The sequence below is a fragment of the Centroberyx gerrardi genome, chromosome 7 (assembly GCF_048128805.1).
Source record: "Centroberyx gerrardi isolate f3 chromosome 7, fCenGer3.hap1.cur.20231027, whole genome shotgun sequence".
In the NCBI taxonomy this organism is placed as follows: domain Eukaryota; kingdom Metazoa; phylum Chordata; class Actinopteri; order Beryciformes; family Berycidae; genus Centroberyx; species Centroberyx gerrardi.
Window position 1 is genome coordinate 30,205,057 of NC_136003.1, and position 18,289 is coordinate 30,223,345.

Below are 18,289 nucleotides of genomic sequence, written 5' to 3' on the forward strand. Positions count from 1 at the left end.
GTGCATGACGTGACTGATGCGAGGCTTCACACTGGATATTGGTCTTGCAAACTAAAAGCCATTAACTAGTATAAAATGAAATTATTTCCAGTCTGAAATGAAATACTTAACCTCTTTTCAACACCAAACAAAATTGGTCATTCATTGTTGTTATGCTCATGTTTAGTGCATGTTTCCCTTCAATAAGTAATACACTTCTTGGAATGAAAAGCACATTTTGACTAGTCAGAATGGTAATTCAAGACATCTCCAAAATAGGACCTGTCTAGTAAAAATTCCATTCAAGATATCCATAACTTGTTTGTAGATATCTTCATAGCACTTTTGACTAGTAAGAACTCCAATTTGAGATATCTCCACTTTAGTTTTGACTAGCCATAGTTTCAGATATCAAACAAGATAATTTAGATATCTTTAATTATGAGGAATTAAAGATGTCTTCAACTGAAATTAGACTAGTCAGAACTAAAGTGAAGAGATCTTGAATTTGAGATTTCAATGGAGATATTTGGAATTCACATTTCAGATCAGAGTCAAAACTGAATTGTAGATATATTTAATTGGTGTTTCCACACAACTTAATGGCAAACAAAACTGCAATCTTACTAGTCAAAATATAATTAGAGGTAGGCCTATCTTAAATTAGCATATTAACTAGTCGTTAATGAATTATCTCTAATGAGAATCCGGTTAGGCTAATAAATGTTACAATGGCTTGGCATAGGAACTCAGGATTTCCATATGAAGTGGCACATGTTGCAGAATTTTCTTTGATTTTATTAGTCAAACAGGATTAAAAGGTAGAATTCAGTCTCCGGTCCACACTCCGAAGCAGAAGGTGGCGGTAATGCACCTATGACGTTAGTTGCGAAGAAGAAGAAGAAGAAGAAGAAGAAGAAGAAGAAGAAGAAGAAGAAGAAGAAGCCTACACTACACTACATTTTCTATCAGTCACCACTCTTGAAATACGACTTAACCATGAGTGTTAGAGGCAAAACTGGCGGAACAACCAAGTGAAAAACGACAGACTGAAACAGCTCTGCTCGCTGTGCCTCACAGCACACGGACCTAACGTTACCTCTTCGGTCTGCTACCTAACTGTTGTAGCTTCTCTCCCTAGCGTAGCATATGTACAAGAAATGGTTCGAGTGTGTGCTTTTCCTCGTTGCTTCAACAGAGAGAGGCGCGTGAGATACCGTGAGCGTGCATCATCGGGGGATGCATTTGTGGCTTTTCACAAACTACCGTTGCATGATTCAGAGAGGCTCTATTTGTGGCTCCTCGCTCTTAGACTGGATGTGAACGCCGTTGAGTCCCTCCATGCAGTCCGGGTGTGCAGTGAGCATTTCTCACCGGAGGACTACCGTCCAAAACAAGACGGAAGAAAAACAGGCGTGCAGCTTCTGAAGTCAACCGCCGTGCCCGCCCCGTCTGTAAAAACGGAGGTATGTGAAATAATGTATACCCTGCAAACACGGTCAAAACAACGCGAGGGACTGGTATGGAAGTTTAACGTTACATGACGTCGGTCGTGCAGTTTTGAGTCCAGCCGGAAGTTTGTTAGCATGTTTGAGCCACGAGTTTCCTCGGCTGAGAAGGGATTACGATTTGAATGGGGTTTTGGTTAAAAGCCTGTAAATAAAGTATGTTTCATATGACGAGCTTAAGAAAGTTTCCACGCTTCGGTGTGTGAGATAAAGTAAACTATTAAAAACCCAATTTGTGAATTTTGAAGGTTGTAAGGCGCCCCAAGTTGCCAAAAAATTGATTAACTGTCTTAGAAATTGAACTATAATGGGTTTGTCGCACAATAACAGAGTAGTCCACCTTAAAGCCTGTAACTGCTGTAGCCTACTTGAGCTCTTTTCAATTTAGATTGTAGGTTTGAATGTCACAAGCCTGAGTTAAACACAGAGCCTTTTTTCAGAACCAGTCCAAAACCACATGAAGTTGTAGTTGGCCTACAAAAAAACGTCAATCGCTGGACCATGTTTACAACACCTGTCTAACTGTAATTCACTTACTCTGTAATGACTCTCTCTGGCCATATGTTTGTTTTTTGTTAGTTTTTTTTTAGTTCTTGTATGACCTCAACAACTATCTGATAAAGTATTGTTTAAAAAAAAAAAAAAACTTGTTTAAAGAGTAACTGAACTGGCCATCTGCCATTGGCTGGTCTTTGAGGCAGGTGATGTCACCAAAGACCAGCCAATAGCAGATGGCCAGTTCAGTACCCTACTTTTCACCATTAGGTGTCAGGCTTCACCACAAATTTGGGTTTGGGGTTTAGTTACTCTTTAATCTAAAGAGAAACCGATGAAACTGAAAGTGGAGATGGACGTGGCGTACCACCGCCTAACATAATTACACGGTTGTCTTGGCTCACAAACTTTGTGAAGCATCGTAAAACAGAGTAAAACTTTCCACGCTCAGAGGTGAGAGTTGGTATAACGCTGTATTCAGTTTACTGTAGCGTTACTGTGGTTAACAATGGCCGACAGCTCGCCAGGACCAAGAGCCGGGTCAAAACCGAACCAAAACAAGAAACTGCCTTCCGTCGTCTTCCTTTAATAGTTGTGAAGTTCCCTTCACACGTTATTGCGAACATTCAAAGTTCAAAAGTATTTAAAGGATTCATATCCTCTGTTCAACATTTATTAACAATACCAATGTAATCATGAACTACTTCAATTTAAATGAAGAGAACAAGTTCAGCATTTAATATAATGGGTTTTTATGTGCAATGTGGAACTGCATGTCTGAACTTTTTTTTTTTTTATCTTGAAGGAAACAGAGGAAGAACTGTGTGAGCCCAAGGTTGAGCCTGATTGGGGCGACCCCTCCCAAAGCCCTGTCACGTTGCCTGATATCCCTCCCACATCCCCCAAGTGCAGCAAGTCCCCACCTGCTGTAGAAGTCTCCCTGTCGGGTCTCTCAGAGGATGAAGTCGACGCCGGCCCACCTTTCAGCTCTTCCACTCGTTCCTCCGGTAAACGGCTCCCTGCTGCCGCCATCCCCGTAAAGGCGGCCGCAAACTCTCCCCCTGGTTTGAGTTTGAGCCTGTCACCTTCGGACAGCTCGGCGCAAAAGAGGCAGAGAAAGACACGGCATGAATCTATTGATCACGTCATTATGAAAAGACTTGAAGCCATCGACCAGCGCAGGGAGGAGCTGCAGCAGTTAAATGATGAAGACACCAGGTTCGCTTTCTCTATGGCAGACATTTTGCGCAGACTCCCACCACATAAGAAGAGCCTGGCAAAATGTAAAATACACCAGCTACTTTTTGATATGAAGCAAGCAAAGCAAGAGTGAAGACACACACACACACACACACCACCATTTTGGAGACTAAAAATGTGCCTTTGTGTAAATTGTTTGAATTCCTAAACGTTGTTCCAAAGTGTTGTTGGGTGGAAGGAATTGTTAGTAGCAACACTGTTCAGCACATTTGAAAAATGTATAGTTTTCAGTGATTTGGGCTGTTTCTTTCTTGTAGCAGCTGTGAAATATTTATATCTAAGTTCTAATTCTGAATTCAGGTTAGAAAAAAAACAACCTATCCCTCATTCAGTTCAGCAAATAAATATTGTGAAAGATCATCACTGGTTGTATTTTTCACTGCTAAAAGTAATACTCTATTAGTGATAGTACTAATGTGGTTAAATGCAGTGCTGAAGGACATACCGTGTGTCCCAGTAGAGATGGGCATCAGTGTGATTTCATCGGTTCAATTTCATGTATCAATCCCATCTAATCTGATTCAGAGAATAAAGTTAATAAGATAATTTACAGATCCTCTTGAATTGTCTGCAGTACTTGGTTAAGGCAGAACTTACTGCTCACAGAAAACCTGCAACATAAAAACCCTTAGAAAACACCTGCAAATAAAGTTTGTTTCAATAAATGTGTCTCTGGAAATGACGCTGTGCTGCCAAGGTGTGAGACCCAGAGGCGACTGAGAGAAGCTCTTGAAGTTTTCCTGAAAGCACGGGCGGCTCTGGATTCCCCGGTCCTGGATCAGCGAGGTTCAGATGCAGTGTCACTAAGGTTCGGTGGTAGATGCAGACTAATCTGCTTGAGCTGGGTGACCAGTTCAGCAGGAGCCAAGTTTATGAAACGTACGCCATTTGGAGAATTGAGTCATTGATGCTTTTGCAAATCAGTGGTTCATCCCAATCAGATGCAATAGATTCATAATCACAAGCAGGAGCTGCATATTTATCAGCTGCTCTGGCATTTGTTCCTCCCCTTCCTTCCTCCTTCTGTCTCTTTTTCGTTCTCTTTCTCCGGGACAGAGCTTCGTTCTCATTCATATGTGTGTATTTATAATCACACTGCTATGTTGTTAAGCAGGCTCTTCCCGTCTGACAGAAAACACCATTTTCACCATAGTTTATCCTTAAAACATGCAGTAAGACATAATACTTGACCCTAACTATTGGTTTTGAATGTTGCTCTCATTTCATGTGGCTTTGCACAAGAGAATCAGCTAAATGTTTTAAATGCAAATTACTTTTTTTTCTCTGATTACTCTAACATAAGAAAAGCTGATTAAACTGGTGATAAACTAGCCATATCAACAAAAACAGGAGAATTAATTCTAATTCCGTGCATGGTTGGTACTGCACAGCTGTCAGTGTAGTGTCACTTTCTATCCACTAGTCGCCACTATTGTCACTCTTATGGGTGCAAGTGTTAGACTAATGTGCATTATATTATACTGTCTAAATTGTAACCTATGCAGTTGGCTGACTGTTCTGTAATTTACATTTACATTTTTAGACATCTAGGACACTTTTATCCAGAGCGATTTACAATCAGTGCGTCACTAGAATAAACTCACAATTTCAACTCTGTTCAAGTTTTGAAAACATCATTTAAAGCATAATTTGAATACTATATTAACTTTCTTACTTTCTTGATTTGTTTTTTTTTATTTCTTTCTCTTTGGCGTGTTGTTCATTGTATGTATGCTTGTAATTAGCCGGTGTAAATGCCGCTGTAAATGCCTATAATTAAGTGCATATTTAACACATTATAACCTGCCTGTAGCTATAGCCTACATAATTACCTATAATCAATCCATGCAATGCTGCAACTCTGTGGGTTATTAGCAGATGGTTTGACATGTACTTAACCCCTCAGTCATGCTTGGGTTTTCGCAGATTGCTTTCAACACGTTTTTTGCGGCATGCCAGAGGATCTGGATTAGATTCAGTCTTTTCTTAAAACCCTCCCGTTTTCCCTCCGTCGGCTCGGCTCGGCTCGGCTCTGCTGCTCACGACAGACACGGAGCTCGCTGCTCTCTGGTCTTCTCTGTAAAAAGAAGACAGATATGTAAGTACACGGAGATCCTGCGTTTTTTAAATGTACATTTTATTTCTATTTTACTTCATTTCATTTTATGTTTTTAATTCGTCCTCAGTAGGCTCCCAGAAATCCAAAATGACCAACCGGCTGAATGCGTGACGCTTGGGATCATTACTGCAAATATGTTGATGCTGGTCAACTTTGATATTCAGTAGTTATTGATGTTGCCAGTTTTGGTAGAAATTTCAATGAGTTTATTCACTGCTCGTTAAACCGCTATGGTCACAATTAATGAGGCTGTTCTGCAACGTTTCTTTACTGTTTGCTGCTGCAAAATTTATCTTTCTTTCTTTCTGTTCATTATCTACTTCTGAATGCTGTGCCAGGGGCCATAATAAGTAACGATTACTAACCAACAGAGAGAGAGAGAGAGAGAGAGAGAGAGAGAGAGAATAAAGGGATGATAGAGGCAGGAAAAAGAGAGAAACCTTCTGACTGGCATCAGTGATGAAGAGTTGTGTTGAGTTGTGTTGTGTCCTGTTGCCTCATGTTGATTTGAGTTGAGGGGTGTTGTCGTTTTTTTTCTCGGGTCATGTTGTGTTCTCTTGAGTTGGATTGTGTTGAGTCCAGTTTGCTGTCTTGTTGTCTTACTCCGACTCCGTATCCAGTTGGATTGTGTTTTGTCTTGTGTTGCGTTTGCTGTCTTGTGTGATGTTGTGCTGCAAGTGATGTCATGTTTTTGTTTTGTGTTGTGTTTTGTTTTATATTTTGTCTTATTGTGTAATGTTGTGTTGTGTTATTGTGTAATGTTGTGCCGTTGTGTAATATGTCTTGATGTGTCAAGTCTTGTGGTGTATTTTGTTGTGTAATGTGTCTTGTTGTGTATTGTTGTTTTCTTGTGTAGTGTGTCTTGTTGTGTGATGTTGTGTTGTGTAATGTGTGTTGTTGTGTATTGTTGTTTTCTTGTCTAATGTGTCTTGTTGTGTATTGTTGTTTTCTTGTGTAATGTGTCTTGTGTGATGTTATGTTGTGTAATGTGTGTTGTTGTGTATTGTTGTTTTCTTGTGTAATGTGTCTTGTTGTGTATTGTTGTTTTCTTGTGTAATGTGTCTTGTGTGATGTTGTGTTGTGTAATGTGTGTTGTTGTGTATTGTTGTTTTCTTGTCTAATGTGTGTTGTTGTGTATTGTTGTTTTCTTGTGTAATGTGTCTTGTGTGATGTTGTGTTGTGTAATGTGTGTTGTTGTGTATCGTTGTTTTCTTGTCTAATGTGTCTTGTTGTGTGATGTTGTGTTGTGTAATGTGTGTTGTTGTGTATTGTTGTTTTCTTGTGTAATGTGTCTTGTTGTGTGATGTTGTGTTGTGTAATGTGTGTTGTTGTGTATTGTTGTTTTCTTGTGTAATGTGTCTTGTTGTGTGATGTTGTGTTGTGTAATGTGTGTTGTTGTGTGATGTGTGTGGTGTGATACTGTGTTGTGCACAAAGACTCCGACAGACTCCCTGAGATTACCTTCTGAGTTGATCAAGTCCTCTTCCTCATTAAAGGATTATCCCCACATACATTCATTCACTCATTTATTCATTCATTCATTCTGGCAGGGTGTTGCCATGCAACCTTAGACTCAGACTTCTCCTTTTGTCTTGAACCCTCCTCATCCCCTGCTCTCTGTTACCTTCCCATGCAGCTCCCTGTTACAGTGTGAGGCAGAAAGAGGCAATTTCATGACACATGACTTTGATCCTCACCCTGAAGGCCAAACTAGGAAAGAGGAATGTCTGCTAACTTATTTAACTTGATTTCATGCTTTGCAGAAACGGTGAAAAGGAGGATCTGCAAGGGCCTTTTCCCCCTTTTTTTTTATTGGTCGTCTCAATGCACTAGACATTTTCACTTCTCCCTTCTGAGTCTCCAATGGTGGACTGACCTTCCCTCTCCAGTCACAACAGCAGTCGCTCCCCATCTTCTGTCGCAGGATAAAAACTCCTGTTGTCAGAAGCACCTCGCGTCCCTCTCTCCCATAGTACTCCTCTTTTACTTGCTCTTCCTCCTGCATGCTATTATTTTTGGGGGGGAAACAACTCTCAGAAAACTAAGTATGCACAGTGTTAAATGGGAAAACAATTATATCTCTCTCCCTTGCTGTCGTACTCTTGTTTATCCTCTTGGCACTTCTCTGTTACCCGGTCACACATATCGGAGGGCTACTGTGGCTCTGACCCTTTGCCTTCCTCACTGTTGGTTGCTTGTGATGTTGTGTTAGGAAGTGAAACTCAGTCTACTGTCTGCACTCATTGCGAGTCGCCCTGGATAGGAGCGTCACCTCAATGCCAAAAAAAATGTAAAATGTACATTTCCAAGTTGCATTAAATTACTTACTGTGACTCCTCTTCCTGTCTGCCCTCTCCTCGATTGCAGAAGTCCTCTGTCAAAGATCCGGTACAGATGGGGCCGCCGGATCAAGTAATGAGGTACGCTTCGGTGGAACCAGCGAGGGTAATGTATAGCAATAGCTGCCACCGAGTTAGTGAGACAGCTCAGGCAGGGCTTTATTTAACCTGCACCAACCAGAGGCAGAGAATGACCAGATATTATGATTACAAGAGCAGAAGGCCATATTATGAGCTTACTGCAGGGAACTGGGGGAAATGGCAACAGGACGCCAAGAAATAGGAAGCTCAGAAAAGTGGAAGCCAAGAGACAAACAGGGTTATTCAGTAAGAAATGCCCCTGACACCTAGTATAAGGATAGGAATAGGGAGGCCCTAAAACCAAGCCAGAACCAGTTGAAGGGGATCTTAGGAGTCAGTTGACAATCAACAGGAAAGATCAATGGAAGAGACAGGAGGAGAAGGTTAAGAGGCAGGTCAGCGTGATCAATAATCAGAAGCGGAAAAGGGAGAAATTGAATATGACACACCAGTGGAAGAAATTAAGGAGGAAGATCTGACACTGGAAGACACTTGTGGTAGAGATGGTGATTAAAGTCCTGACTGATAACAGTTGCATTGCTTTAAGTATCAATATTTTCTGCATAATAATAATCAATGGTAGATAATGTCAATCATGTTAAATCATTCATAATGAATAATAATGAGTATATGTTGATTGTATAATCAGGGTGGAACCACTGCATGTACGCTGTTGGTCTTATACTCTCAGACACCTGGTAGGATGTTTGATACATACTGTGTGTGTAGTTCGTCTTATGAACAAAAAAGGGGAAAGTGTGAAATAATTATACATAGTATGCCATGATTTAAAGTGATGATTAAAATGTATGATTAAGAGTGTGGTTAAGTATGAGCTTGACCAAGTTGTAACTGTGATTCTTGTCCTTTGGGTCTAGTCACTTCTGCTTTTTGATAGCGAAGTTGGAAAGTATCGGAGAAAGGGTGTGATCCGGAGAGGGATGGTACTGATGAATTATTCAAGGTAGAGGGGCATCCAATAGAAATTGTTATGCTAATGAAATGATATGAAGGGAGGAGAGAATTTTAGGGAAGTGTTTTAGAACAGATAAAAAGGAGCGAAACCAAACTGTGTCGAGGACTTCACGACACTGCTTTCATTGAAGATGGCCATAAAGACGGTTGGCTGAAGATTTCTTCTAAAAAAGACTTTGCTCTGTAAGGTGAAAATATTTTTATATTCAACTTCAATAATCGACAGCCACTGTGTGCAGTGAGACTGTCAAGAGACTGACACTGAAGATCAAGCGGCCTCAGATTGGGTGGGGCTGAGGAAAGATTAGCTACCTTTACTATTCTCTCTCTAAATTGTTTTCATATTTGTTTTATTTTTATGTTCTCTATATTTTGGTTCTACACAATTTGAATTGTATTTACTCTTGCTAATAATAAGTAGTAATAATAAGAAATAATCTGTAATTACATTACAATTTCCATGTGGTTTATTCTCCTTTTGGGTAAATGTAGCTGCCTTACAGATCTTGAATGGATAGAACAGTCATTCCCATTCAAATCAATGTTCTAGGACGGTCAAAGCAGCGGACAGTTTTATGTAAACCGTTGGGCTAACGTCTGTATAAACTGACTTACGGCAAGTCGCTGTGGCGAGAACCAAAGCAGCTTCTCTGTCTCCTTGCTGCCATGGATTGCTAACATGCTAATGTTGACTAGAAGAGCTAGAGAGAGAAGTACAGTCTGTGATGAAGCTACGTTAGCCTCGTCACTAACATTAGCTTACAGTTGAGTTTTGACAGTTTGCTAACAGACTCATCTGCTCAGTTCTCAAGCAACTGTGACAGACTTTACAGCCTTAATGCCCAGGGGCCAGTTGCATAAAGATAGACCTAGTCTTAGACTTAAATGTGACCTTAAGTCAAACTTGCTATAGACACTTATATTTACCCGTTCCTACTACTTCTTGATTGTTGTAGATCTCTAATGAGTTGTTTCCGTCTCTAAAGACTCGCTCTATTCTTCAGGCTCTTTCCAAAAACCAAAGATTTGCCATCTTGTATGAAATAGCTTCAGTATTTAAGTGACAGTTAGGCCGACTCGTTGCCATAACAACAAAGTTCTTAACTCAAGTTTAGCCAGGGGGGAAGGTGGCTATCTTTCCTACCTCAAAATAAGTCAGTCGTAATATTTAAGTAACAAACAGTCTTAATTAGCCTAGTCCAACCTGAGAATCTAAGACCAGTCTAAAGGCTTAGAGTAGTCTTAAACTAGCTTTATGCAACTGGCCAGCAGACTTGTGTTGTCACCATAGCAACCAACCCTTAAAATTCACCATTTTATGCTGAACTAGCCAAATTACCAAGGCAAACAGTGGAAGGACCGTTCCATCCATTCAAATTCTGTGGATTTAGCTCACCTCTTCTGATTGATAGTAACTTGTAAGTCTTATCGACAACCAGGTTCTTAAAGGTTCCTCTAGAGTGGAACAAGTGGTCCGCTATCCTAACAGGTTAAAGTATACTAACCCAATGAACCTAACACTAGCAACCACATCAAGAGTGTTTCACAGAGAAGAGCTGTCGTTAACTAAGGTGAACTTAGTCAGTACGTAATATCTTAGGCCGATCGCTGGGGAAAAGCTAAGGAATTAGAGGCGTAGACCTTATAGGACGGAGGCGGTTAGAGGCTAGACGAGTCTTCTCATCATCAGTCTATATTCTTTAGAATCCGACTAAATTATCGTTTCCAAAACAAAGAGAAAGACGCAGAAATTAGAGATAGAGAGAGAGAAGAATGAGCGAGAAATTTAAGACAATAATTCATGTCAAACTTTTCCGCCAGTGTTGCTTTCAGCAGGGATGAAGGGCGGTAAACGGGACGAAATATCGAGAGGCATTGGAAGTATGAAAAAAATACTTTGAGGCATAATCCTGTTAAAATAATGTGCGTAAAACTGCTTATCTACCAGATCCAGAAGAAACAGAGGGAGAGGTCGAGGCAGAACAAGAGAGATAAAGACACAGAGAAGAGGAAGTAGATATCTTTGTAATCCATCCAGTCGAAGGATTAGAGTTGTTACATGATCGTCTTCATCAGGGATTACTGCTCTCGTTGCAGGGCAGGGTCTGTGCTCTCCCCCTATGGCTATAATATTCATTATTTGATACCAATCTGTGTTCTTCGCTCTCTGATCCCTCTCTTCTTCCGGTTCTTGTCTCTCTCTCTCTCTCTCTCTCTCTCTCTCTCTCTGTCTTTGTCTCTCACTCTTTAGTTTACTCTATCTTTCCCTCAGTCTCTCTCATTCCTTCTCGTTTTTCCTCTATTCCCTTTCTCTCTCTTTAAAGGCTATTATAGGAATTAAAATGTCCCTCTATTGTTTTTTTACATCTCCAATCAATGATTTTTACTGTAAACATTTACAATTTGATGTTGTTTGGGTGGTCAAATTCAAAGTTATTGCAGTTTCCTGTTATTGCAGTTTCATCCTTTTTTTTTACAGGAAGTTTTGGACTAATTCCAGTCAACGCATCATGACTGGACTTGGTCCTGATTGGTCCGATTCACTAAAGATTTATTGAAATCCTTCCAATCAGACCAGGAAAAAGCATCCACTCAGCAGGTTTACCTCATTTGAATTAGAGGAGCTGCTGCTGTCGGCCAATCAGGCTCCAGTATTGTAACGACTTAGTCTTCAAATCTATTCAATAAATACCCTTTTCACTAATTGCATTCATTTTCTAAATGCCATGAAGAAGGTGATTGTCATCCTGAGCTGTAGTATATTTGAATTTGCATTTTCTTTGTGTATTCACTTGGTAAGTTAGATAATATTTTAGCATGTTTCTGTGATACTGGATATTGTGGTGAAAACTGACAGAAAAGGAGGGAGAAGGTGGGCGACACGCTGTACAGGTCACGATAAAACCACTGTTTCTATTGTATGGTATGACTGAATGGGAGAATTATTGCTTTACTGACATTTTTTTTTTCTCTTTTCTCCACAGGCTGACTTTGACCTATGCAGACCTCAACCAAGACGCTTGACATTTCAGCCCTGGTCCCCTAAGGAGGCTGGTTTTCTCTGAGCTGACACCGAAAACCTGAATCTTACTAACTTGAGCGATGGTCCCTGCCAGCTACATGAGACTGGAGTTCAACCGTGTGACAGAAATGTAAAAAAAAAAAACACGCTTTTATTCTACAAGAACAAGTTGGATTATCCATCTCTGCAGGGAGACGTAAGATGAGAAACTTCACCTCTTTTCAAGTGACAGTTCTTGTTCTGCGACAGTTGTGAAGATTTTTTTTCCGTGTGTGAACGCACCTCTTGCCTCGGTACTGAGCCGTACAATCTGAGACGAGAAACAAAGTGAGTTCTCCTGAGCTCTCCTGGGATTTTTTGGGGATGTGCAACTACTGCTCTCTTAACTTTGGACCAAAAAAAAACAGGTTTACTCGAATGACATCCCTGCTGTATTAGGCAGTATACAGTGACAGCGACAATGGGAGAGAGAGAAAGAGTGTTTGATATTGGACAACGGTCGTGAGCTGGATTTCAACCTGTGACATCTAGAGTCAGCAAAGTGAGCGGGACTGGCAGACCATACTGAACTACAACAGACTGTATTTCATTTTTATTTTAACCTTTATTTTTCCAAAGAAATCTGACATGTTCTTTTTTCTGCAACGCCGCAACGTTTAACATTTATTCAATTTACACACATTCACCTCTGTCAGCTGCAGCACAACCACAGGCTCCTGCTGCTGGACCTGAGTTGGGGGCTTGGTGTTTCTCAGTCACCTTCCCTTCTGAGACTTTCCCTGGGATTCGAACCAGCCGCCTCCCAGTCTCAAGTCCTTTTTACTAACATCTAGGCTGCTGCCGTCTCCTTTTTGCATCCCAATTGAGAGTAAACAAAATACTTTCTTGGACGGATGCAAAATCTGTCCACAATGGCTGCCAGTGGGAGCTGTGACATCAAGTGAAAACGATGAGTCATGTTGGAGTGTAAATATGTATATCTTCACAGTAGGTATACAATCACCTGCTCCATAAAAAGTTTTTTTTTTTATTGTTATTATTATCACTTTTTGCTGACTGCCTAGTCCACTGAAGGGAGGACACTCATTTCCCACAATGCCCCATGATGTGAGTCTCCGGATGCCCTCTTCTTCTGTGGTGGACTTATTGTGGATGCAACTTTTCCTCCTTCTTGTTCTTCTATGGCCCAGCCTGGTGATGACATCATCACCATCTACCATGGCCCTCTGGCGCCATGGCGATGGCAGCGCCTTAATGAAGGTTGCCAACAACGGCTGCTACCACTCTGAATTGCCGGATGGAGGGCTGACAGTTCGCTGCAGTGCAATAGGACTGACACAGGTTGGGACTCTGTGTGTGTGTGTGTGTGTGTGTGTGTGAGTGAGAGAGAGCGTGTGAGAGAGTGTGTGTGAGAGAGAGAGAGAGAGAGAGAGAGAGAGAGTGTAAGCTGTCACAGAGAATACATCAAATCAGTTTTTAAGCTATTGCAGTGCAGGTGTGAAGGAGAAATCCTTGGTGTGAAAAGGCTATAAGCTTCCTTCCCACTAAATCCTCAAGTCCCTGTAGGTCTTCTGGTATTTCCTCACAGCAAAGATCTAAAATGAAGCTTTGCTTTCCTTTAATCCCAGCTGAAACTGTTCAAGGTTGCACGTTAAACCCCTAAAGACAACCGAGGGCGAGGATGTCAGATGCCGTGCTGACTGACTGAAAAATAAATGATTGACCAAACTCAAGAAATTGCCGTCTCCAGAGTGTGCTTTCCACCGTAACAAATACCCGCAGGTGTCCCATCAGAGCGCTGGGCTCCACCTGAACAATAATCTCTCCCACCCAGACCTCTTTCCACACTCCATTTCACTTGGTTTTAATGCTGTGCAATCACCAAGAGGAAAGTCTGGCAAGAAAAGCTTTAAGTCAGAGTGAATCAAAGCAGGAAAAACATCCTGGCAGGAGCTAAGATGCTTGTCTTTCTTCAAACTGCCAGCTTCATCCGTAACAGAACTAACAACTGTATGTATTTGTGTACTGGAGGTATTGCAAAAATCTAATAATTTGTGCTGTCTAGTTACACAGTAGAGAAGGTGGTAATTTCAAATGTTTTTTTGTGTGTTTTTTATACTGGTCACCATGAAGGGACAAGTAGCAGTTACAGTCCAGCAGTTCCAGGTGGAGTTAAAGTTTCTGTTATTTAGACTACCTGGACAATAACAAACTCAGCTCTACTGTGTGTGTGTGTGTGTGTGTGTGTGTGTGTGTGTGTGTGTGTGTGTGTGTGTTCCTCAGGTCCCGCTCGGCCTCCCCAACCGCACGGTTCGTCTCTACCTGGATAACAACCACCTCAGTTCTCTGCCAGCGGACTCCTTCTCTGGTCTGTCGCTGCTGTCTGAGCTCGACCTTTCACACAACCAGGTACCTGTTTACTCGGTTTCTGTCTCAGGCATCAGAATCAGTTTATCTTCAATTTGGTCCCATCATAATGATAAGTCAATGTAGTAAGATAATAGAAATTTTACTGCCAGTGGAAATTGTTTTTGTTACAGCATGATGGAAAGGGATGGAATGGCTCTGCTACATGGACACATAAGAATAAGACACCAAGAAACACATATGAACATGAACACACAACACACAGTGGTGCAAAAACAGAAATAGGCACAAGATAAGCAGGTAATGTGAACAGCATCAAATAATCAATACAGACATTGAACACAGAACATGTGCAAGACAACATGAAGCACAATAAGATGGAGTTTCACCTTTACATACACTAAGGTGGGGCATTCAGCCTCAGTTACTTCCTAGTAAGATGACAACCTTCCCAAAGAAAGAGGTTTTTTTGTTTTGTTTGTTTTTGTTTTGTTTTGTCCGCTTAAAGCTGCACTAGGTAACTTCACACTTTGCAGCCCCAAGTGGCGGCAGCAGATTTCTGAAAGTTTTTCAGGACTTCAACAGATTTAGGCTGATAAGACCGGTGGATTTTTACATAACTTTTTTGCAGCTAAGTGCAGCTTTAACGTTTGAGGAAAATCCACTTCCTGAAGCGGATGAACTTGCCACTATTTTTTTTTTCTTTCTTTTTTTAAACTGTGACTGTTATTTGTCAGATCTAAACCGGGTTTCAGCTAAGCGAAACTCCTGGTTTCAGATTCGGTGTCCTCTTAATGCATGTGGGGTATGAATAGTAATGTTTCCTCTGTATTGATTCAGCAGTAGGTGCGTCAACACAGCTGCCACTGCTGGAGAAAATGCAAAAAAACTATACTATACTATACTATACTATACTATACTATACTATACTATACTATACTATACTATGTGTAGTGTCTACCCCTCAGAGTCTTTGCTAAGGTGCTGGAGAACCAGTCGAATCCACATTGAAAAAGATCTTCTGCTCACTTAGATCTAGACAATTTACATTTTTCAGGCCGTGTTTTTTCACTGTAAAAAATATATATTAAGAAAAGTAATCTAAATGTATCTGTTCCTTATTATGGGGCGAATATTTAGTGTCAGTGTTTCTTAATCATGTCACCCATCCTTTCCTCCCTCTCTCCTCCCAGCTTTCACTGCTGGAGCCTGGCTGTTTCCGCGGTTTGTCTTCCTCGCTTCGCTCCCTAGACTTATCGTCCAATCGGCTCTCTACGTTGAACCCGGCAGCGCTGGGGGGGCTGCGGGCGCACGCCAACCTCACACACAACCCCTGGCACTGTGACTGCGAGCTACAGGTGTGTTTGGTGTGTGTGTGTGTGTGTGTGTGTGTGTGTTTATTTATTGGTTGTTGCTTTCCTTCTTTCCCCCTTTCTTCCTCCCTTCCACTCTTTCTGTTTTCAGGTTGTTTTTTCTTTTGTTCAAATCCCAAATCCCTTATTATCTTAAGCCATTCAATTTACATTCTTCCTCTCTCGCTCTCTCTCTCTCAATTAAATTCAATTCAAAGGGGCTTTATTGGCATGGGAAAAATATGTTTACTTTGCCAAAGCAACTGTGAAATAAAAACAAAAAATGTACGTACAATTAAAGATATACTAGAATAAAGAAATGTGTAAACATTGCAACATTGCAATCAAATATATAAATAAGAGTAGGTAAAATTAACTAAAAAATACAACAGAAAAATTATGCTTTTGCTGTTAAAAAAAGAAAATATATATATATACAGATAAGTAAAGATAACTTAAAATAAAAATAGAAAATTGTGGATATTGCAGTTAAAAAATATAAATACAAATAAGTGAGAACTGTGTAAACACTGCAACTACATTTTTTTTTTTTTTTTTTTTTTTACAAATGTATTTAAAGGTATCTGTTCTGTTTGTATGTACAGTAGGCTATGTCTATGTGTCTATGTACAGAGATCAGCACAGTGCAGATAGTGCAAGAATACACAGATGATTGACAGTCTTTACGGTGGTTGTATTCCATTGGACATCCTCCCCCCCCCCCCCCCCCCCCCCCCCCCTCTCTCCCTCTCTCTCTCCCTCTCTCTCTCTCTCTCTCTCTCTCTCTCTCTGATGTGTCTCCTCTTCCTGGTTGTTTCCCAGTTATCGATGCCCCAGTTGGACCTGGACCCCTCCTCCCTGGCAGAGGTAGTGTGCCACACCTCTGACCTCTCTGACCTGGGTACGTTAACTAGCCTGTCTGATATGTGCGGGTGGATTTGCATGTTCTGATTGTATCATGTCAGATTTTTTCTCAATCCTTATTAACTCAAAATGCAAGTCTTTTCAGTCAGTTTTACTATCATGTTACACCAACATTACAAATGTAAGCAAATCTTTTATAGCCTCAAAATCAGCCCATTGAGTTTACCCAGACCCAGAGACAATAAATTTCACAGTGCAAAAAAATGATATTCAATCCAATAAATCAGTGTGTAAACAAAGACAGTAGTGTGGAAACAGTGGCTACATTTACATGCCCATTTACACAAGTTACCCAGTTTTAGTCAACAGATGTAAACGTCATAACCTGGATAAGCCCATACTCTAAGATGCCTGAATTACTCCAATGTTAAACACTCTAATGTTACAGTGGCATGGAAACATCTTAATCCATTCACTTTTTGGTTTTCACTGCACAAACTCAGACTCGCAAAGCCTTATCGATATGTTTTGATACCAACCTGGAAAAGCATAATGTCCTGTAACATCACATTTGGAGTGCCAAGAAGCTCACACAGATTACTATTGGGATCATCATTTCTTTCCCCTGTATTAGAAGTAACCTGCTATTTCTCAGTCAAACAACAAGGGGAGATGTTCCTTTTATCTGGTTTATTTGTGGCAACAGGGAGACTCAGTCGCAGGATATCAAAGATGCATGTGAACGGCTTAATCCGAATAAAATCTTAACCGCAGTATGGTCAATAATCGGGTTACTCCGGGCATAATAGGTCGTCACTGTAAATGGGAATTGGTTCTCAATTGACTTACCAAGTTAAATAAAGGTTAAATAAATAAATAACATGATTAGACGTTGAGCCCTGAAGATGCAGCGATCTGATCTGACCGGTTCTGTCTGGCCTCCACCTCCCTGTTCATCAGGAGCGGTCGGGATGCCGTTCGTCCTGCTGGCTGAGGACTGGGACCTGTGCCTGTCTCTGAGGAAGACCACCGACGTGGCCATGCTGGTCACCATGTTCCTCTGGTTCTCCATGGTGATCTCCTACCTGGTCTACTACGTACGGCACAACCAGGAGGACGCGCGCCGGCACATGGAGTACCTCAAGTCGCTGCCCAGCCGACAGGTTTAGAGACATGCGGATCGGTACGTCATCTGGAGGTGAAACGGATAGCAGAATTAGAATCGCATTATTTGCCAAGTACAACAAATGTAGAGGAATTTAGAATTATCTTGGTAACATTGGTGCAACAAACTTTCCAACAAAAGTGCACACTGGCACACTTGGCGTACCTTGGATGGTATGATGATATGGATTGTAACTACTACTGCTATTTTACATACACAACAACCAAGGGGACGCCCAGAGACAAAGGCCATGTCAAGCCACTGCCAAGCAGACAGTCCTGGACACTATCGATATTGAAATTTATAGTCATTATAAAGGATGTGTCATTTTCAACACATCTGTGTGTTCATAACAGCACATATCAACACACAACACACACATGGCGTTATCAATACCTGTTGAGTTGAAACGAACACAAATGTATGTTGTCCCAAACTAGACACCTGGAAATGAAGTGTATTATCTCATGAATTTACATATCAAAACAGATAGACGGTCCTTTACGGTCTACTATGTACGGCACAACAGTTACATGGAGAACCTCAAATCACTGCCATCAGGACAGGTTTAGAAAACTATGATACTAAGGTCATGCGAATATACATTATACAGTATGTATATGATCATTTATAATGTGGATAATATGGATTGATGGTACTTTACAGTGGTTTTTCACCTGGTGTGTTAAGAAAGACACAATTAAGAAAGAGGCTCACAGACAAATAGAGTATCTCAAGTCAACTAAGCTGAACTGAACTCCAC

The 18,289-nt window shown here is 40.9% G+C and overlaps 3 protein-coding genes across 3 annotated transcripts in view; all 3 read left to right on the forward strand.

Annotated features, from left to right (window-relative positions):
• The window catches only part of psmd3 (proteasome 26S subunit, non-ATPase 3), a 66,987-nt gene that overhangs the window by 28,378 nt on the left and 20,320 nt on the right, over positions 1 to 18,289 (forward strand). The window lies entirely within an intron of this gene.
• On the forward strand, positions 827 to 3,792 carry LOC144539524 (uncharacterized). Its single transcript, XM_078284918.1, has 3 exons — positions 827 to 864; positions 904 to 1,445; positions 2,788 to 3,792. The coding sequence occupies exons 2-3, from the start codon at positions 1,140 to 1,142 to the stop codon at positions 3,313 to 3,315; spliced, it is 834 nt and encodes a 277-aa protein (XP_078141044.1). The 5' UTR covers positions 827 to 864; positions 904 to 1,139; the 3' UTR covers positions 3,316 to 3,792.
• LOC139911115 (leucine-rich repeat-containing protein 3-like) lies at positions 12,529 to 17,702 on the forward strand. The gene is made up of 5 exons (XM_071898613.2): positions 12,529 to 13,119; positions 14,062 to 14,187; positions 15,339 to 15,503; positions 16,320 to 16,398; positions 17,322 to 17,702. The coding sequence occupies exons 1-5, from the start codon at positions 12,874 to 12,876 to the stop codon at positions 17,528 to 17,530; spliced, it is 825 nt and encodes a 274-aa protein (XP_071754714.2). The 5' UTR covers positions 12,529 to 12,873; the 3' UTR covers positions 17,531 to 17,702.

Coding starts and splice junctions, on each gene's coding strand:
- LOC144539524 (XM_078284918.1), top strand. CDS start 1,140: ATGGTTCGAGTGTGTGCTTTTCCTCGTTGCTTCAACAGAGAGAGGCGC. Junction 1,446..2,787: donor CCCCGTCTGTAAAAACGGAG/GTATGTGAAATA, acceptor TTTATCTTGAAG/GAAACAGAGGAAGAACTGTG.
- LOC139911115 (XM_071898613.2), top strand. CDS start 12,874: ATGCCCCATGATGTGAGTCTCCGGATGCCCTCTTCTTCTGTGGTGGAC. Junction 15,504..16,319: donor ACTGTGACTGCGAGCTACAG/GTGTGTTTGGTG, acceptor GTTGTTTCCCAG/TTATCGATGCCCCAGTTGGA. Junction 16,399..17,321: donor CTCTGACCTCTCTGACCTGG/GTACGTTAACTA, acceptor CCTGTTCATCAG/GAGCGGTCGGGATGCCGTTC.